At 51.4% G+C, this 21,817-nt stretch overlaps 1 protein-coding gene across 1 annotated transcript in view; it reads left to right on the forward strand.

Moving 5' to 3' along the window:
- The first annotated feature begins 442 nt into the window (after positions 1-442).
- Positions 443-21,817, forward strand: part of SLC8B1 (solute carrier family 8 member B1) — a 32,884-nt gene continuing 11,509 nt past the window's right edge. The window contains exons 1-11 of the mRNA XM_032168597.2: positions 443-1,103; positions 2,601-2,838; positions 14,156-14,308; positions 14,396-14,448; positions 14,597-14,653; positions 14,817-14,923; positions 15,006-15,173; positions 16,435-16,542; positions 18,528-18,587; positions 18,874-19,004; positions 19,892-20,033. Coding sequence (XP_032024488.1) covers positions 2,683-2,838; positions 14,156-14,308; positions 14,396-14,448; positions 14,597-14,653; positions 14,817-14,923; positions 15,006-15,173; positions 16,435-16,542; positions 18,528-18,587; positions 18,874-19,004; positions 19,892-20,033 — 1,135 coding nt within the window. The 5' untranslated portion in view covers positions 443-1,103; positions 2,601-2,682. The remainder of the gene's footprint in view (positions 1,104-2,600; positions 2,839-14,155; positions 14,309-14,395; positions 14,449-14,596; positions 14,654-14,816; positions 14,924-15,005; positions 15,174-16,434; positions 16,543-18,527; positions 18,588-18,873; positions 19,005-19,891; positions 20,034-21,817) is intronic.

The raw sequence follows: 21,817 nt of genomic DNA on the forward strand, positions 1-21,817 counted from the left end.
ATGCTACTAGAGGGGAATGCTGAACCCAATTAGGATCTCAGAAGGATTTCTGGTGAAACCGCCAGAACTTTCGTGGGCAGGGTGGGGCATTCTCCACCTGGGATTCTCAAACCTCTTTGTCACCATTCATTACCAGGAGCAGCTTGACACCCTCTGGTCCCTCTACCCGCGGAAATGAACCTCCTAGTTTCACCCTCTAACTGTCCCTCTCCGGCTTCCTGCAGTCCTTACCAATCGGCTTGTATCTCAGTTTCAAATCGGAGGGAGAGGACGCTGGAGAGTGGGAAGACCCTAGGAAGCTCCCCGGGAGCTGTACCTTTAAGGGCAGGGGTGGGGCGAGCCTTCTGGGGCGTGTCCCGAGGGGGCGTGTTCCGAGGGCGTGGCCGGGACCGGGGCGGGGCGAGCTGGGGCGGGACCGGACGGGAAGAGTAGTGGCCCGGACGCTGCAGCAGGCGGGGCACCCCGACTGGCGGCTTCGCTGGCGCAAGGTTGGGCCGGCGGCCAGGGACCTGGAAGGCTGCGAGGCCCTGCGAGGTCGAGGTTCGGAGTTTGCTGGTCCCAGGCCCGGCCCGAGGTAAGAAAGAGCCGCCTCCCCGCACGGCCGGAGGACCCGGGCGCCCCGAGTTCGACTTCTCAACCTCCGTCCGGATCGGGAAACGGAGCACGGAGATGTTCCTGAGGTCTCTTCCCTGGAAAGCGCAGCCCCGATTTCCCGCCCCTGTCCCTTAGCAGGTCGGCGACCATCCGAGCGCTGGGCATAGGCCCACGCGTACAGAAGGCGCTCAATAAATGCTCACTAGTGAATCAGTAAAATAAATCGGCGGCAAAGAGAGACGAGACGCATGCTGATCTTCAGGTGTTGGGGACACCAGGGACGCGAACATTTATTGAGCTCTTATTGTATACCCCGTCGGCCATCATTTGTGTCCATTTCACACATGAGGAATAAGAAGCTCAGAGAGGTGAAGATAGTAAGTGGCCGAGACGAATTTGAAACCAGGGGTGTCGTGTTTCAACTTGGTGCCAAATAGAGTAACTCGGACTCCAGTTGGAGGGGTTCGGGAGAACCACAGAAGAGGAAGTGCCGTGTCTTCCGTGGACAGGTAAGGAACCGTAGCTGGGACAGGCGCCTTTCTGACCTCTCTTCCCCTCCCTACCTCCTCTCCCTCCCCCTCAGGCTGCCAGTACATTGAGAAACACCTGTGCAGACTTAAAGAAAAAGACGTTTTTATGGGGTTTGGTTTCCCAATTGCAAAAATAAGACATACTCATCCATACTCATCGTAGAACACATGAAAAAGCCAAAACAGGAAATTTAGTTTGCTGAGGACTTTTGTTTTTCCGGTTTAATTCCTTTGAAATAAATTGAAACCATTTTGGCCCTAGTCTTGAGGGAAGAGGCACATGGTGGTGACCAGCCCAGCCCCACTGCTAACCCGCGGTCTCTGACCAACTCACTTCCTTCTTGCCCTTAAGTTCCCTGTTGGAGGGGCTGTGGGCTCTGTGACCTTCTTGCTGTGTGACCTTGGGCGGGTTACAGAATTCTTCTGCTGGGCGTGGTGGCTCACGCCTGTAATCCCAGCACTTTGAGAGGTCAAGGCCGGCAGATCACTTGAGGCTAGGAGTTCGAGACCAGCCTGGCCAACATGGTGAAACCCCGTCTCCATTAAAAATACAAAAATTAGCTGGGCATGGTGGTGTGTGCCTGTAATCCCAGCTACTTGGGAGGCTGAGGCAGGAGAATCACTTGAACCCGGGAGGCAGAGGTTGCAGTGACATGAGATCGCACCACTGCACTCCAGTTTGGGTGACAGAGCGAGACTCCATCTGAAAAAACAAACAAACAAAAACAAACAAAAACTCATCTGAGCCCCTCTCCCTGCTGTGCAGGGCGGGGGGAGGGGGGGTGACATTTCCAGAATTGTTCTGAGGACTGGATGAGGGAGGCGTGATGCAGGGGGGAAACAAGCCTGGCTTCACCTCTCTGCCTCAGTTAGTTCATCTGTAAGATGGAATGGTAATGCTACCCCCTCTCGGCATGTTGTGAGGATAGAATGAGGTCATCCATGTAAAGCCTGGCTCCTTGTAAGACACAGAACAACAGCATTGCTTAGTGGGCTCCGTCAAATGTGGTGGGCAAGCCTCTCCAGGTCTCAAACTGGTGGCCCAGAGGCCAAGTCCACCCCTAGAAGTAGAGTTTGTTTTGTTTTGTTTTGAGGGCTTCTGCAGTCCCGCCCACTGCCTACTGCCCATTTCCCACACGTATCTCACCCAGATGGCCCCAGAAGCCTGAGACTCTGAATCTTGGCTCAAGTCCCTAGTCCTTTGCAGCCCTGACATTCTGACCTCAGGCTGGGGGCCAGGTGGGACCGGGTAGGTTTTCATGGGGGCTCAGGAAGAAGGGCGTATCTGATCTGCACGCTGAATGGGCAGGGCCTTGGGCCTCTCCAGCGAGACTGCAGAACGCAGTTTCTCCATCAGCTTTCCTTTGCTGCCAGGAGGCAGGAAGGCAGTTCCTTAAGTGAGAGTCTTCCAGCCCCTTTTGCTGGGTCCATGGGTTTTCAGTGACGTTGTACCCCCTTCTCACTCTCACCTTGCAGGCCACTGGAGCTGCCAGCTGTTTGGAACTGAGCTACTGCAGAAAGGGAAGTGGAGAGTGAGGGCCAGGCCCCGTGGGGGCAGATGGCCGGCAGATGGCTGGATCTGCACTGGGCACTGAGTGTGCTTTGTGTGCTGCTAATGGCGGAGACAGTGTCTGGGGCTAGGGGCCCGTCTACAGGGGCTCACATTAGCCCCCAGTTTCCAGCTTCAGGTGTGAACCAGACCCCTGTGGTAGACGTGAGTATCCCGGTAGGAACCTGGGGTTGGGTGGGGCTGTGTTCCTCCAATCGGTAAATATCTGTTGAGCATCTATTGTGTGCCAGGCACTGACCGCAGCCTGGGATATACCAGGGAACAATACAGACAAAATTCACTACTCTCAAGGAGCTGACAGTCTCCTGAACAGACAGATCAAGAAGTAAACGTATACACTTTGGGAGGCCGAGGCAGGAGGATCACTTGAGGCCAGGAGTTGGAGACCAGCCTGGCCATCGTGTCAAAACCCCGTATCTACAAAAATTACAAAAATTGGCCGGGCGGGTGCCTATAATCCTCAGAACCCTGAGGCAGGAGAATCGCTTGAAACCGCGAGGTGGATGTTGCAGTGAGCCAGGATTGTGCCACTGCACTCCAGCCTGGGCGGCAAAGCAAGACTCTGTCTCAACAACAACAAAAAAAGAGAAGTAGGATATACATTTCAGGTGGCAATGTGCTAAGTGCCCCGCATACAATAGCTAAAGAAGTATGGGGGAGGGCGTGAGCATTTCCAACTATTTCAGATTGGGTGGTCACAGATAGCTTCTGTGAGGAGGTGATCTTTGAGGCAAGCCACTGAATGGAGAGAGGAAACCACCTACACAGACACCCCGGGGAAGAGCATTCTGGGCAAAGGGAACAGCAAGTACAAAGATTCTGGAGCAGGAACAAGCTTAGTGTGTTCCTGGAACAGCAGGGAGGCTGGAATGAATGGAACAGAGCAAGTGAGGGGAAGAATGTTAAGAGGAGGATGGAGAGGTAATGGCGGGCGGATTACAAAAGGCCTTACAGGCTGCGGCTAGGAAGCGAGAATTGTTTTGCGATAGTGGGGAGCCAATGGAAGGTTTTAAGCAGAGGGTACCAAAATCTGTGTTAGAGTTCTCTAGCGGGACAGAACTAATAGGATAGATGTATATATAAAGGGGAGTTTTTAAAGGAATATTGACTCACATGATCACAGGTGAGGTCCCGCAATAGGTCATCTGCAAGCTGAAGAGCGAGGAAGTCAGTCTGAGTCCCAAAACCTCAAAAGTAGGGAAGCTGACAGTGCAGCCTTTAGTCTGTGGCTGAAGGTCCAAGAGTCCCAAAGCTGAAGAACTTGGAGTCTGATGTTTGAGGGCAGGAAGCATCCAGCATGGGAGAAAGATGCAGGCCAGAAGACCAAGCCAGTCTAGTCTTTCCACATTCTTCTGCCTGCTTTTATTCTGACTGTGCTGGTAGCTGATTAGATTGTACCCACCCAGATTGAGGGTGGGTCTGCCTTTCCTAGTCCACTGACTCAAATTTTTTTTTTTTTTTTTTTTGAGAACAGTCTCACTCTATACCCAGGCTGGAGTGCAATGGTGCGATCTCAGCTCACTGCAACCTCCACCTCCCGGGTTCAAGCAATTCTTATGCACAGCCTCCCGAGTAGTTGGGATTACAGGTGCACACCACCACACCTGGCTAATTTTTTTGTATTTTTAGTAGAAACAGGGTTTCACCATGTTGGCCAGGCCGGTATTGAACTCCCAGCCTCTCTCTTTCTCCCATGGTGGGAGAACGAGAGGAGTCGTGGATGGCTCCAGGTTTCTGGCCTGATCAGCTGAGGGTCTGCTGGTGCTGTGATTTGAATGGGGAGCACTGAGGGAGGACCAATGATGACGCTGGAGTTAGAGGCAAGAGGCCTTCCTCCCAGGGCAGGGAGGGCACAGCCTGTTGAGACAGGCTACAGAGAACTTGCATCTTTCCGCCCTGATGTCTGTAAGGGGAGAAGAGGAGGTCACAGCAGATCTGGAGTGAAGGAACAAAAGCAGGGGACTACTCAAGATGACCCCCTGGAGTCCCCTGTAGCTGCCAGGGGCTGGAGTTCTCACCATTTCTTCAGCAGGAATCCCAAACTCAAACTGATGGGCTGAGAGCATTCAATGCCCACAGCAACTTTATGAGGCTGCGAAGTGCCTTCAAGTCCACCCTCTGAAGCAGGCAACAGGCAATGAAGCCCATTTTACAGATGGGAAAGTGGTTTGTGGTTACTGTGGTTATAAAATTGAGTACCCCCTCTTGGAGCGTGCTCCTTGGGGGCAGGAAAACTGGGAGATCATACCAGATAATTGTGCCAGATAATCTCTCCAAGTTATTGAGCACTTAGGTCAGCCCTGTGCCCACAAGTCGTCCCCCAAACCCCGTGAGGTGGGAGTGATTATCTCTGTACTATAGATGAAGACTCCAAGATTCAGGGAGGTGAAGGTAGCCAGCAGGAAAGTGGCAGAGCCAGGATGAGAACTCTTGGCTGCTTCATGCTAAATCCATCCCCTTCCCCTCTAGTCCACCGCCTCCCAGGACAGATGGGGCAGCTGCCTTTCTGGAAGTCCCCACCATCCAGGGAGCCTGCAGGCTGGGAAAGGCCCCCCCCAGCCCCTTACCTTAGGTCCTTTTCAAATAGTCATTAATGCAACAAATAGTTATTGAGCACCTACTATGTGCCAGGGCCTGTGCCACGTGCTGAGGGGATAGCAGGAAGCAGAGAGCCTGGTCCCTGCCCCCCTGGAGCTTATACTCTAGTGGGGTCATGGGTGAGAAGCAAGTTGACAAATCATTCCACAGGGTGAGGGGGAGGGGGACGCTGCTTTGCTTAGGCTATCATGGAAGGCCTCTATGAGGACATGACATTTAGACTGAGACCTGAATGGCTTATGAAGATCCAGGGAAAGTGAGGGAACAGTAGATGCAAAGCCCTGGGGCAGGAGCAGAATGACAGATTTTGCAAAGTGGCTGGAATAGTGAGCAAGGGGGAAGGGAGACCAGGCAGGAGAGAACAGGAGCCAGATCATGCAGGGCCCTGGGGACCACTGTAGACTTGGCTGTCAGTGGAAGGAAGGTGGGAGCCATGGGAGGCTTTAGAGCACAGGAGGATGTAATCTGATGAAAGTTTTTATAAGAATTCCAAGGCACTGAGTCGGTTACCCTTTCCTGTCCAGCCTGACCTCTGTGTGCACCTCTCTGGGTTTCCTGGGACTGAATTAGTGACACAGGAAAGAGGGTGGGAAGGACTGGAAGGAAGTGAAGTCACTCCCCACCTCCCCCAGACGCAGAGCAATCCCACCTTACTCTGTCTCTCTTGAGCAGAGAGCTGGGGAGGGGTTCTGAGGGACCTGGGGGAGGGCTGTGCAGCTTGGGGAGGGCAGAGCGAGACAGACTGCACAATAACGTGATTTTGGAGGCCAGATTTGGGGGACCTACCTTGCTGACTCACTCTGCCGTCAGGGAGATGAGGTGACTCCCTGCATCCTCCCTGGCTGATCCCGAGGACAGGGAGGAGGGAGGGCAGGAAGACAGTGAGAGAGCAGGAAATGGAGGCTGCCCCTGCCCAGTTGGGCAGTTTCCTCAGGAGCTTCAGCAAGTAACTTTCAGATGGAGCTGAGTTTGGAGCCACTTCTCAGTGGTGGGCTGTGTGCTCCTGGGCAAGCCACTTAGCCTCTCTGTGCCTCAGTTTTCTCATCTGCGAAGTGGAAACAATTGTGCCAACCTCCTGGGTCTCTGATGAAGACTGAATGAATGAGATGATGCCCAGCACGGTGTGCGGCACAACTGTTAGGAGGGCCTTCTCTGCCAGACACTGTGCGAGACTTTGGTGGGAGGGGCAGATATTAAGCAAGTCTATGATCCTGCCTGGGTGCGGTGGCTCACACCTGTAACCCCAGCACTTTGGGAGGCCGAGGCAGGTGGATCACTTCAGGCCGGGAGTTTGAGACCAGCCTGGCCAACATAGCAAACCCCATCTTTACTAATATACAAAAATTACCTGGGCATGGTGGTGGGCGCCTATAATCCCAGCTACTCGGGAGGCTGAGGTAGGAGAATCTCTTGAACCCATGAGGTGGAGGTCGCAGTGAGCCGAGATCACACCACTGCCCTCCTGCCTGGGTGATGGAGTGAGACTCCATCTCAAAAAAGGAAAAAAAAAAAAAAAGTAACTGGGAGGGCCAGCTAGGCTGGGAGTAGTCAGGGAGGGCTTCCTGCAAGAAGTGTCCTGGGAACCAAGAATTGGGTGGTGAACGTGGATTAACTAGAGGAAAAGGAGTCGTGGCACCAGGCAGAAGGAACAGCATGTGCAAAAGCTGGACCAATGCCAGGAGAGTCTGTGCATTCCAGGACCTGACAGCTGACCAGACGAGCTTTACTGGAGACTGACAAGGGCAGAACACAGGGATCAAAAACAGGCAAAGGAGGGCTCTTCAGCAGCTGGAGGAGGGAGCACTTTAGAAAGAGCCCCTTTGGTAAGATTGTGGGTAGGAGGCCAGATGAGAACCCCTGCAGTTGTTCTCTGTGGTGGTGGAGATGGAAGGAAGGGATGAATTCAAGTATTGTTTAAGAGAGAAAAATTTTTGGCCAGGCATGGAGGCCCACCCCTGTAATCCCAGCACGTTGGAAGGCTGAGGCGGGAGGATCACTTGAGCCCAGGAGTTTGAGACTAGCCTGGCCAACATGGCGAGACCCCTTCTCAACAAAAAATTTAAAAATTAGCCTCGTGTGATGTGCACCTGTGGTGCCAGCTACTCAGGAGGCTGAGGTAGGAGACTGCTTGAGCCTGAGTGGTTGAGGCTGGAGTGAGCTGTGATCACGCCACTGCACTCCAGCCTGGGTGACATAGACAGAACCTGTCTCAATCAATCAATCAATCAATCAATAAAACTTAGATGATGATAATGCAACCTTTTTTTTTTTTTTTGGAGACGTAGTTTCGCTCTTGTTGCCTAGGCTGGAGTGTAATGGTGCGATCTCAGCTCACTGCAACCTCCGCCTCCCGGGTTCAAGCGATTCTCCTGCCTCAGCTTCCCAAATAGCTGTGATTACAGATGCCTGCCACCATGCCCAGCTTTTTGTATTTTTAGTAGAGACAGGGTTTCACCATGTTGGTCAGGCTGGTCTCGAACTCCTGACCTCAGGTGATCCACCTGCCTTGGCCTCCCAAAGTGCTAGGATTATAGGTGTGACCCACTGCGCCCAGTCTATTTTTTTTTTTTTTTGAGACAGAGTCTCACTCTGTTGCCCAGCCTGGAGTACAATGGTGTGATCTTGGCTCACTGCAACCTCCGCCTCCCGGGTTCAAGTTATTCTCCTGCCTCAGCCTCCTGAGTAGCTGGGAACACAGGTGCGTGCCACCACACCTGGCTAATTTTTATATTTTTAGTGGAGATGGCGTTTCACCATGTTGGCCAGGCTGGCCTCAAACTCATGGGCTCAAGCACTGGGATTACAGATGTGAGCCACCATGCCTGGCCTCCATGTCCTTATCCATTCCTATCTAGGCATGTGGGTGTTATTGCCCCCACGGTTCAGAGGAGAACACTGAGGTTAATTTACTCTCCCAACATCAGTCACCTAGAAGGACGCAGATTAGAATTTCAACCAGGCAGTTTCATGAAGAGGAAGGCTCAGTAGGGGGAGCTGTACTGCCTCCCAATATGATTATTATTGTTTCTCCCAGAGGAGGAAATGGCAGCCCGCCTGCTTCCCTGGCCCCCATCTAGTGTCCTCTCTCCTTGTGCTGGGTGGGACCCTCTTTGTCAGAAACCCTTTGGGTGACTTCATCTCCCTGGGAAATTCCTGGGCCCCAGCAAAGCCACAGGCCCAGGCTTAGGGCAAGACTGAAACCCTCCCCCCAGCAGTATGGAAGGAGCCCAGCCTGACTTTTGCTTTTGGGTGGGAGCTGGGGATGGGATAAGGGAAGCTCAGGACAGAAACTTGAGACTTCCATCTGCATTTTTTGGTGGGAATAGTTGATGGAGATTCCCAAGCCTGGGTTGGGATGTGCACACCATCACTCCAGCCTGGGGCACAGACTTTTTCTGTAAAGAGCCAGATAGTAGGGCCGGGTTGTGGGCTCACATTTGTAGCTCCAGCCACTCGGGAGGTTGAAGTCGGGGGAATTCCTTAAGCCTAAGAGTTTGAGGCTGCAGTGAGCTATAATCATGCTTCTGCACTCCAACCTGGGCAACAGTGAGACCTTGTCTCAAAAAAAAAAAAAAAAAAGAGAGAGAAAGAAAAGAGGCCGGTCACAGTGCTCACACCTGTAATCCCAGCACTTTGGGAGGCGGACGCTGGTGGATCACTTGAGGCCAGGAGTTGAGACTAGCCTGGCCAACATGGTGAAACCCCATCTCTACTAAAAATAAAAAAATCAGCCAGGCGTGGTGGTGCATATCTGTGATCCCAGCTCTTCCAGAGGCTGAGGCAGGATAATCATTTGAACCCAGGAGGCAGAGGTTGCAGTGAGCTGAGATCTCACCACTGTATTTCAGCCTGGGCAACAGAGCAAGACTCCGTCTCAAAAAAGAAAAAAAGAAAAGAAAATAAAGAAAGAAAAGAATAAGAGCTAGACAGTAAATATTTTCAGCTTCGTGGGCTACATGGTTTCTACAACTACTGACTGCTTTCACAGTGCCTGAGCAGCCACAGATTGTACATCAACGAATGGGTGTGGCTGTGCCCCAGTAAATATTTATGGAAATGGCAATTTGGATTTTATATAATTTTACATGTCATGGAAAATTCTTCTTTTGATTTATGTCTCCCAACCGTTTAAAAATGTAAGAATCATTCTTGGCTGCAGGCTGTGCATAACCAGATGGTGGGCTGGATGTGGTCCAGGGGCCGAAGTTTGCTGACCCTTGGCCTACCCGTGTGTTAAAGGGGAATCATTCCATTTGCCTCGCAGGAGTGTTGGAAAGGCTACACAAAATCACTTAAGTCACTCAAGCAGCCATTGACACAAATGTATTAAGCCCCTACTACAGGCCAGGCTCAGGGCAAATACAAGAATGCAGACAAAACAAAATCAGGGCCGGGTGCGGTGGCTCACGCCTATAATCCCAGCACTTTGGGAGGCCGAGGTGGGCGGATCACAAGGTCAGGAGATCGAGATCATCCTGGCTAACACGGTGAAACCCCATCTCTACTAAAAATACAAAAAATTAGCCGGGCATGGTGGCGGGTGCCACTAGTCCCAGCTACTCAGGAGGCTGAGGCAGGAGAATGGTGTGAACCCAGGAGGCGGAGCTTGCAGTGAGCCAAGATAGCGCCACTGCAGTCTGGCCTGGGCGAAACAGCGAGACTCCATCTAAAAAAAAAAAAATTCAGGCCAGGTTTGGTGGTTCACGCCTATAATCCCAGCACAATGGGAGGCTGAGGTGGGAGGATGGCTTGAGGCCAGGAGTTCAAGACCAGCCTAGGCAACATAGCAAGACCTCCATCTCTACAAAAAATAATTTTTAAAAAAATTAACTGGGTGGGGTGGTGCATGCCTGTAGTCCCAGCTACTTGGGAGGCAAAGGCAGGAGGATCACATGCGCCCAGGAGTTCGAGGCTGAAGTGAGCCATGATTGCCCCACTGCACTCCAGCCTGAGTGACAGAGCACCTGGTCTCTAAAATAATAAAATTCAGTAAACAAGGAAATGAACAAAATAAAGATTGTGATAACTGCTGTGAATGCAGAAAACTGGGTATTAATAGTGGAGATAGGGGTAATAACTACTTTACATGGAAAGTCTCTGAGGAGGGCAGATTTGAACACCTGTAATCTCATTTGATTCCTTTATCAATGGGGTTGGTGTAATTAGTCCCATTTTACAAATGAGACTGAAGCTCAAAGAGAGGAAGGGAATTGCTACAGATACAGCTCTTAGATGGTAGAGCTGGTAGAGCTGGTTGGGCATGGAGGCTCACACCTGTAATCCCAGTACTTTGGGAGGCCGAGGTAGGTGGATCACTTGAGGTCAGGAGTTCAAGACCAGCCTGGCCAACACAGTGAAACCTCATCTTTACCAAAAATACAAAAATTAGGCAGGTGTGGTGTTGCGTGCATGTAGTCCCAGCTACTCAGGTGGCTGAGGCAGGAGAATCACTTGAACCCAGGAGGTGGAGGTTGCAGTGAGCCAAGATTGCACTACTACACTCCAGCCTAGGCGACAGAGTGAGACTCTGTCTCAAAGGAAAAAAAAGGGGCTGGGCACAGTGGCTCACACCTGTAATCCCAGCACTCTGGGAGGCCAAGGCAGGTAGAGCACTTGAGGTCAGAAGTTCGAGACCAGCCTGGCCCACGTGGTGGAACCCCATTTCTACTAAAAATACAAAACTTAGCTGGGCGTGTTGTTGGGTGCCTGTAGTCCCAGCTACTCAGAGCCGAGATTGTGCCATTGCACTCCGGCCTGGGTGACAGAGTGAGACTCTGTCACCAAAAAAAAAAAAAAAAAAAGGTAGAGCTGAGTGGCTGAGTGGGTATTATGCTCAGGTTGTCCTGATCTCAAAATAAAAAGTTGGTTTTTGTTGTTGTTTTTTTTTTTTGAGACAGGCTTGCTCTGTCACCCAGGCTGGAGAGCGGTGGTGCCATCACAGCTCACTGCAGCCTCAACCTCCCAGACTCAAGCAATCCTCTCACCTCAGCCTCCGAAGTAGCTGGAACCACAGGCATGTGCCACCATGCCTGGCTCATTTTTAAATGTTTTTGTAGCAATGGGGTCTTATTATGTTACCCAAGTTGGTCTCAAACTCCTGGGCTTAAGTGATCCTCCTGCCTCAGCCTCTCAAAGTGTTGGGATTACAGGTGTGAGCCAGTTTACCTGGCCACGGATTTCATCTTCCCCACTGGCATGTGCTTTCTGAGGACAGGGCACTGTAGAAAGATTGAGGGGTTGGGGCAGGGCTCGGGGGTTTCAGTCTCTGCTCAGGGGATACTGTATGGTGGGTAGAGCTCTTAGCAAAATTGGTGAGAAGGCCAGAGGCTCCGAGATAAGAAATCTCACTTCCAGTCTGGTGTTAGTGGGAGTTCAGAGAGGGCTTGTGGAGGAGGTGGAACTGTGGTTTGACAAAGCTTTTAAAAAATTATAATGAAATACATATAACCTAAAATTTACTGTCTTAACTTTTTTTGTTGTTGTTTTTTTTGAGATGGAGTCTCACCTTGTCACCCAGGCTGGAGTGCAGTGGTATGATCTTGGCTCACTGCAACCTCCACCTCCTGGGTTCAAGCGATTCTCCTGCCTCAGCCTCCTGAGTAGCTGGGACTACAGGTGCATGTCACCACGCCTGGCTCATTTTTGTATTTTCAGTAGAGACGGGGTTTCCCCATGTTGACCAGGCTGGTCATGAACTCCTGACCTCAAGTGATCCGCGTACCTCAGCCTCCCAACGTGCTGGGATTACAGGCATGAGCCACCACACCTGGCCAGACTTGCAGTTTAACAATTACATTCCTATCACATTGATCTGAATAAGGCTGCTCATAGCCAGTGTTGGTGCAGGCTTAAGAGAATTGCTTATTTCCCATTCCTGGTGGGAGTGTATATAGGTAGAGCTTGGCCAGGACATTTTGGCAAAATCCAGCAATGTTGAAGATCCCTTGTCAGGGCCTTGAGCATTTCTTTTGGACTGTACTATTTTGGTGGGCTTTTGTTGACTTCCAGTTGCCAGTTTATTGTTCTAGAACCACTTATAAGCATAGTAGGCTAGAGGTGCTGGGGAACTAAAACCTCCATCTAGCAGTCCTCACCCAGTGGCTGATGGGAGTTGGTGTATAAATACCCCAGCTCCCTTGCCTCCTGATTAAGCTCTTGGTGATGGTAACTGGCTCAACCCAGCCTTCATTGGCAGCTATCCCTTCTCTGTACCACTTCTTTTCTCCTATTTCTTTTATTTTTTTCTTTTGAGACAGGGTCTCACTCTGTCACCCAGGCTGGAGTGCAGTGGCACAATCATAGCTCTCTGCAACCTCGAACTTCCAGGCTTAGGTGCTCCTCCCACCTCCTCCTCCTGAGTAGTTGGGACTACAGGCATATGCCACTAAGCCCGGCTAGTTTTTTTTTGTATTTTTTGTAGAGATGGAGTTTTGCCATGTTGCCCAGGCTGGTCTCGAACTCCTGAGGTCAAGTGATCCTGCAGCCTTGGCCTCCCAAAATGCTACAGTTACAGGCGTGAGCCACCACACCCGGGCCCACTTCCCTTTCTCTATGTTTGTGTTCCTCAGCTCTCCCAAACATACTATGTCCATCTCAATCTTTGTCTCTGAGTCCGCTTCTGGAGGAACCAGACCAGGATACCCTCTGACTCAGCACTTTCACTTCTCAAATCTTCTCTGACAACATTTTTCTCACATGTGCTCGGAGAGTCATGTGTGAGGAAGTTCATTGGCTATATTGAAAAATTAGGCATACCGAAATGCCCAGTAGGGAAACGTTTACCTCAGTGATGTATCACCCATAGTATGAAATACTCTGCTGCAGTGAAAGACTCTGTGGGGAGGCAGGGGAGAACAATGGGCTCTAGAGCCTAAAACTGCCTGGGTTCCAACCTTGACCCTCCCACCGAGTGCACACGGATATTGTCTCAATCTCCTTAACTGTTTAATGGGCATGATAATAGTTCCTTCCTCGCAGACTGTTGTGCAGACTGATTGAGATACATTTTTTTTTTTTTTTTTTTTTGAGGCAAGATCTCATGCTATTCCCCAGGCTAAATGCAGTATTGCAGCCTCAACCTCCTGGGCTCAGGTGATCCTCCCACCTCAGTCTCCTGAGTAGCTAGGACTACAAGTGCACATCACCATGCCTACCTAATTTTTTGTTTTATTTGTTTGCAGAGATGGGGTCTTGCTATGTTGTCCAGGCTGGTCTTGAAATCCTGGGCTCAAGCAATCCTCCCACCTCAACCTCCCAAAGTGCTGGGATTGTAGGCATGAGCCACTGCCCCCAGCCATCCCAGAATTATTGTACAGATTGAGGTACATTTTAAGCTCTTAGCACTATGCTTCGCGTATAGAAATCACTACAGTATGTTTCAAATTTTATTATGTGTATTAAGGTGTATTAATATTATATATATATATATATATAATGGTAAAAGCAAATTATAGAAACAAGATTTGGGATGGATCCATTTCTGTTAAACAAAACAAAGTGTGTAATAGGGTATATATACAAATGTAATTGATCTGAGAAATGTCTGTAAGGATGTGCTTCAAACTAATTATGGTGGGACCACTGGAGAGGGGGGATTACGGAGGGCAGGGATAAGAAAGCGGAATTTAGAAATCTTTATGTATTGGTTTTTTAAAAAACAAATATGTATTCATGAATTACTTGTGTCAATTTCAAGCAGATGTTTATTTTTAAAATTAAAAGTGCATACATAGTTGGCACCCAGAGGGTATGGTGGCCTTGGAGACCAGGCTGAAGGGACGTTATGTTTAGCTGCTTAGAGGGGCCTAGTCCAGTTCTCAGGGAAGTCTCTGTCCCTGATGTCTGCCTTCCTGTCTTCCTGCAGTGTCGCAAGGTGTGTGGCCTGAATGTCTCTGACCGCTGTGACTTCATCCGGACCAACCCTGACTGCCACAGTGATGGGGGGTACCTGGACTACCTGGAAGGCATCTTCTGCCACTTCCCTCCCAGCCTTCTCCCTCTGGCTGTCACTCTCTACGTGAGGCCCTGCCCTGGGGGACTGGTGAGAGGGGCTGGTGTCCCCAGCTGGACTTGACTCTCCCTTCCTCGTCGGCTCCCCACCCAGGTTTCCTGGCTGCTCTACCTGTTTCTGATTCTGGGAGTCACCGCAGCCAAGTTGTGAGTTTGGCTCTGGGCTCTGGTCTGGCTTATCAATGGGAGGAGGGGTCCCAGAAGGCTGACATTCGGTCACCCTCAGTTTGGGGGAAGGATAGGGGTCTGGGGCCGGTCACTGTGGAAATGCTTCCTGTCCGCTTTTTCTCCGTAGTTTCTGCCCCAACTTGTCGGCCATTTCCACCACACTCAAGCTCTCCCACAACGTGGCAGTATCCTTTTGTCCAGTGTCCTGCACCCTGGAGGGAGGGCAGTTGTGGGGAGGCTGGGGGATAGGGTCGTGTCTATCCCCGTGTGGGGAAGCTGGGGGATAGGGTTGAAGGCCTGGGTGGGCTGCAGCTGCGATCCTGGCCCGCCTTGACATGCTCCCCACATGGCGTCACCTTCCTGGCATTTGGGAATGGTGCACCTGACATCTTCAGTGCCCTGGTGGCCTTCTCTGACCCGCACACAGCTGGCCTGGCCCTTGGGGCACTGTTTGGTGAGAGCAGCCCCAGTGAGGGGGGCGGGGGAAGCAGCAGGAGAGGGTGCAGGGTGGCTGAGCTCTGGCCTCCTCTCCCCAGGCGCTGGCGTGCTGGTTACCACGGTGGTGGCTGGAGGCATCACCATCCTACACCCCTTCATGGCTGCCTCCAGGCCCTTCTTCAGGGACATCGTTTTCTACATGGTGGCTGTGTTCCTGACATTCCTCATGCTCTTCCGGGGCAGGGTCACGCTGGTGTGGGCTCTGGGTGAGCAGCTGTGGGCTCAGGTGGGAGGTCCCAGGGCTGGTGGGCAGGAGGTTTAGGAGGTGCCTGGGACAGAGAGATGGGAGGGGTGGTCAGTGGGGGGTTTGATTTGATTACAAGTGACAGAAACCCTCCTCAAGCTGGCTTGAGCAAAAACGGGAACATGTGGGTCACATAACCAAAGAGGCCTGGCAGAGCTGGGGGCTGGGGAGGGAGTATTCAAAAGTTTCACAATTTTTTGGCCAGGCGTGATGGCTCACACCTATCATCCCAGCAATTTGAGAGGCTGAGGCAGGAGGATCACTTTGGTTCAGGAGTTTGAGACCAGCCTGGGCAACATAGTGAGACTACATCTCTACAAAAAAGAAAAAACTTAGCTGGGCATGGTGGTGGTGCGTTCCTGTGGCCCCAGCTACTCTGGAAGCTAGGGCAGGAGGATCCCTTGAACCTAGGAGTTCGAGACTGCAGTGACCCATGATTGTGCCATGGTACTCCAGCCTGGGCAACAGAGCAAGACTGTGTCTCAAAAAAAAAAAAAAAGTTTCATAATTTCCAGTTTTAACAAGCAGTACAGATGGGATGCTAACTGGGGCCACCTGGATCGTGACAGCAAACATGTTCCATTCAGATGCCTCAAGGGGTGTGAATGGAGGGACAATTTGTACAGAAGGAAAATGAAACCAACAAGGGAAACCGAGATTCGAGATACTCAGGGGCCAGCAACAATGGGAGCTGCGACCACACTCATCCCTCGTGGTAGAAGGGGCAGGGAATGGGGTGGCAGAGCCCAGTGAGAGATGGAGGGCTGGAGGCCTGGAGCTGTACTGAAGAGGGTTGCAGGCCCTGCCAGAGACTCGCAACAGGGAGGGAATAAGAAGAAACACTCCAAACTCTCTCCCGCTGCTTCTGATTTCCTGTCTGGCCTCCCATTGGCTGAAACTAGTTGTAGCCAGAGCTGCAGGGCTGCCTCCTCCCAGGGCACAGAGCAGGACACCGACCCTTAGTGCTTGAATGGGGATCTGGAGGTCTCTTGCTGTGCCTGGGCATTACCTTCTCGATTGCAAGGGAGACAGGAAGGGAGATGGTCCTGGAAGGCAGGAGGAAGGAGTGGGGAGCTCAAGGAAAAGGCCATTTACCCACTGGTACCTGGCTGGGCTAACACAGATTGCCACCGCTAACACGCACCAGTGATAGAACTGCCAGCCCTTGTTCTCTAGACCTGCACCAGGACACCACTTGGTGACGGCCTGCACCCTGTCTGCAGGTTACCTGGGCTTGTATGTGTTCTATGTGGTCACTGTGATTCTCTGCACCTGGATCTACCGATGGCAGCGGAGAGGATCTCTGTTCTACCCCATACCAGTTACTCCAGGTAAGAGTCTGCATCGGACCAGTGGGGACTGGGAGCCTCTGTGCCCGTCACTGCTGCCCTGGGTCTCTTGAGGCCATTGTCCCCACCAAGCTCATCTCCTCTTCATGCTCTTTCTACTCATTCTGCTGAGGTCCCACCTCCATGCTTCCACTGGTACCCATGAGCCTCTGCATCGCCTGTAGGCTCAAGTGCACTCCTTCCTTCTCTATGCGGTTGCCAGGGCCATCTCTCTAAGAATCGCCACTGCTCCCTGCCCTGATGTTTCCCACCACTCTCAGGGTAAAACACAAACGCTGCCGTGACAGGGACACTGAGAAAAACTAAATACAAAGAAATCAATAATATTCAAATACAGTCATATACACAAATACATGCACACACACATGCACACAACACACATACACAAATATGCAACTCATACAAATACATGCACACATACACATACATGCACACACATACACAAATACACAACTCACACATACATGCACACAAATACATGCACACATACAACACACACAAATATGTGTACACACAACACACATGCAAATATATGCACACATACACATACAAATACATGCACATACATATAAAACACACAACACATACGGGAGTACGTGCACTCACATATGCACTCACATATGCAACACACATGGATATATGCACACACATGCAACATATACAGATGCACGCATGCGCACATACACAAATACATGCGCACACACGCAACACAAATACATGTGCACACACAACACAAATACACAACACACAGCACACAAATGTGTACATACAACACATACATACGAATACATGCACATGTGCAACACACATGCAAATACATGCATACACATCTGCAACACAAAAACATGCATGCACACACATACACAACATACACAGAAACACAACACACATATAAAAACATGCGCACCCATACAACAGACACAAATATATGCACACATGCAACACACATATACAGATGCATGCACATGCAACACACATAAATACATGCACATACGCAAATATGTATAGACACAGCACACATGCAACACAGAGATACATGCACACACACAACATACAAATGCATGCAATACACAACACACAAAAACATCAGTGCACACATACAACATAAACATACACAAATTCATGCACCCACATACACAACGCACACAAATACATGCACACACACATACACAAATACACGCACATACAGAACACACATATACAAATACATGCACACACACGTAAACAAATACATGCACATTCATAGATAACACACACAACACACTCAGTAGCAGAGTCAGGGCGAGAGCTAATCCTCACTCGAAAAGGGCCATTTTCCTTTCAGGCCCCTGCTTACAGGTCCCAGGCCTCTCAGTATCCACAGGCCTCCTGAGAAGAGAAAAATAGTATGGGTTCCAGATTCTGAAAAGGACAACACTGAAGTCAATAAATGTTTGAGTTGTGCCTTCAAATGCCCCTATTAACTTTAGCATTATAGCTGCATGCTTACATTTGGCCATGTTTGGTGAGTTAGACTTTCACTGTGTAAGAATTCCCGAGCACGCATGCAGACTGCTAGAAATCCAAAATAAAGACAGCCTGGACGTGGCTGGGCGCAGTGGCTCATGCCTGTAATGCCATCACTTTGGGAAGCTGAGGCGGGTGGACTGCCGAGGCCAGGAGTTTGAGACCAGCCTGGCCAACATAGCAAGACCCCATCTCTAAAAAAATTTTAAAAATTAGCTGGACATAGTCTCAGCTACTCGGGAGGTTGAGGTGGGAGGATTGAGTGAGCCCAGGAGGTCTAGGCTGCAGTGAGCTGTGATCACACCACTGCACTCCAGCCTGGGTGACAGAGAAAGATCCTGTCCCAAATAACTAAGTAAATAAGATGGCCTGAACACTTGCACCCCTAAACCTGCTCTGTCCCAGCGTGCCCCCTCGAGAATGGTCTGGGTTCTGTATGTAGCTGGGCCTCTCTCCTACAGAGATCCTCTCAGACTCTGAGGAGGACCGGGTATCTTCTAATACCAACAGCTATGACTACGGTGAGTCCATGCCCTGTGTCCAGCTGGGGTGGGGGTAACAGGGAAAGGCTGGGGGTGGAAAGATGGGGCCCTCCAAGACCTGGGCTCCAGGAATGAGGCTCCAAATCGGCCCCACCTCTCACTGCAGCTCAGGTGAGCCAAGGGCCAGGGTTGTCTGCCCTCTGCCGCGTACTGGGCTTTTCCTCCTCCCCTAGGGCTGGGAGGACTGGTGGGATGGAGCAGGGAAGGTTTCCTGGAGAGCAAGTCAGCCGCAGGCACACCTCACCACCCGACCCCCTGCACACAGGTGACGAGTACCGGCCGCTGTTCTTCTACCAGGAGACGACGGCTCAGATCCTGCTGCGGGCCCTCAATCCCCTGGATTACATGAAGTGGAGAAGGAAATCAGCATACTGGAAAGCCCTCAAGGTGTTCAAGGTAGGAGGGTCCTGGAGCCAGGCTCACAGCCTTGTGACAGCAGCAAGACAGTGGCCACGCTACCCTCTCCAGCTCTACGAGGGGGAGGGCCTGGGGTCCACTGAGACCCTCTCAGAATATATGACTTGGGATTTGATGGGGAAACTGAGGCATGGAGCTTGGCTGATGGCTTGACCTGGGGCTCTGCCCTCTAGTGGCCCCCCAAAGACATCCATATCCTAACCCCTGGAACCTGGGAATATGTTACCTTTATGGTAGAAGGGCCTTTGCAGATGTGATTAAAGATTTTTTTTAGGGCCCGCCACCAGCCGGTATTTTTGTTTTTTAGTAGAGAGGGTTTCATGTTTAGCCAGGATGGTCTCGATCTCCTGACCTCCCAAAGTACTGGGATTACAGGCTTGAGCCACCGCGTCCGGCCGTCATTAAAGGTCATGAGATGAGCTTGGCTTATCCAGTGGGCCCAGTGTCATCACAGGGGTTGGCACAGGGAAAAAGGGAGGCAGGAGGGTCAGAATCAGAGACTGAGAAGTGGCAACAGGAGCACAGGGTGGAATGACTTGGGGCCAGGAAGGCAGGCAGCTCCTGGAAGCTGAAAGGACCCTCAGTCTCCCCTAGAGCTTCCAGAAGGAACAACCCTGCTGACAACTTGACTTCAGGACTTCTGCCCTCCAGAACTGTCCAAGAATACATCTGTGCTGTTGACAGTCACTCTGTTTGTGGTCATTTATCCCAGTAGCCAGAGGCAACCAGGCGCTTAGCCTGGGACCCGCACACAGTCGGTGCTTCAGCAATGAACGGCCGAGCTCTTGAGTCACTGAAGTCCGTCTATGGCTGGCTGGGATTCAGACTTCCCTGCCGACACCCTCCCACCTTTGCCCCCTTGACAGCTGCCTGTGGAGTTCCTGCTGCTCCTCACAGTCCCCGTCGTGGACCCGGACAAGGATGACCGGAACTGGAAACGGCCCCTCAATTGTCTGCATCTGGTGATCAGCCCCCTGGTTGTGGTCCTGACCCTGCAGTCGGGGACCTGTGAGTATCCCCTACCCTGGGCCAACCCACCTTCCTACTCCTTCCCACGTTCTGGAGTTTTCTTCCACCCAGGCTGGATGGAGTACAGTGGCACGATCGCAGCTCACTGCAACCTCCCTCCACCTCTCAGGTTCAAGCGATCATCCCATCTCAGCCTCCCGGGCAGCTGGGATTACAGGCGTGCACTACCACGCCCAGCTAATTTTTGTATTTTTCATAGATACGGGGTTTCACCATGTTGGCCAGGCTGGTCTTAAATTCCTGACCTCAAGTGATCCTCCCATCTCGGCCTTCCAAAGTGCTGGGATCACAGGCGTGAGCCACCGTGCACGGCCAGTGGAGTTTTCTTCTCAACCACGTGAGGGAGGTTTGGGCTAGAGGCAGAAACCTGGATATACAGCAGGCGCTTACTATGCGCTTGTGCCATAAGGGACACCAGCCTGGAAGTTCACCCAGGGTACCTCCTGCAGTCAGTTGATCCAATCTTGCTGGCCCCAGATGGAGGTTGCAAAACAGGTGACCCCAGGGCCAAATCCAGCCCTCTGGCTTGTTTGCCTGCATTTAAAAATTGGGGGATTTTACATTAAAATCTGGATTTTGGCTTCTCAAGATCTGGGCCACATTCCTGAAGGCAAAACTGGCTGGAGCAGAGAAGGAGCGCCGCCTATGGGGTGCCTGCGGCCTAAATCATCACAGTCCCCTCCATTGCCTGTTGGGTGCCCCTGGCTGAGCTTCCTTCCCTCGTTTGTGTGACCTGGCTGGTCCCCACTGGCATTTGAATTTTCCCCATCTGCCCCAGAATGTCCTTTTCTTTCTTGCCCTGCTCTGGCCAAGGAAATGCTCAGGCTTGTCCAACATCTTCTAACTTCTGCTACCCAGGTTTCTTCCTGTTGTCTAACTTTAATATCTCATGCTGTCTGTTTCCTATCATCTAGGCTCCTCCCCCTCAGCCCAGGGGCATCGCCTGGAGGTAGGGGTAGGACTGTGGTGCAGATGCATGGCTGGGCGTGGTGTTGTGTGCTATAAGTGTCAGGATGAAACTCCATAGGGATGAAACAGCCTCCCTGCCACATTCCCTGTGAATTTCTCCCCCGGCTTATGGGAGGATGCAGGCATGGAGGGAAGCAGATAGGAGGAGAGATGATTGATAGTGACTCAGAGCTGAAAAGGGCCACCCCCTAGGGCCGTCTGGTTCATCACAGCCCTCCATTCTCCATCCATTCTCTACAGAGCGGGGAAGCCTTGCCTTTCAGGCCAGGGCAAGTCCAGGGACTTGCTTTCACAAGCGTCGTGGCATATATATTTATTTATTTTTATTTTATTTTATTTTATTTTGAGACGGAGTCTGACGGTCACCCAGGCCCGAGTACAGTGGCGTGATCTCAGCTCACTGCAACCTCTGCCTCCAGGGCTCAAGTGATTGTCCTGCCTCAGCCTCCCAAGTGGCTAGGATTACAGGCACCTGCCACCACGCTTGGCTAATTTTTGTATGTGTTGTGGCTTTTTTTTTTTTTTTTTGAGACGGAGTCTCGCTGTGTTGCCTAGGCTGGAGTGCAGTGGCGCGATCTCGGCTTGCTGCAAGCTCCGCCTTCTGGGTTCACGCCATTCTCCTGCCTCAGCCTCCCTAGTAGCTGGGACTACAGGCACTTGCCACTGTGCCCGGCTAATTATTTCTATTTTTTTTAGTAGAGACAGGGTTTCACCGTGTTAGCCAGGATGGTCTCGATCTCCTGACCTCGTGATCCACCCGTCTCAACCTCCCAAAGTGCTGGGATTACAGGCGT

This window comes from Hylobates moloch, unplaced genomic scaffold (genome assembly GCF_009828535.3).
Source record: "Hylobates moloch isolate HMO894 unplaced genomic scaffold, HMol_V3 SCAFFOLD_12, whole genome shotgun sequence".
Lineage (NCBI taxonomy): Eukaryota > Metazoa > Chordata > Mammalia > Primates > Hylobatidae > Hylobates > Hylobates moloch.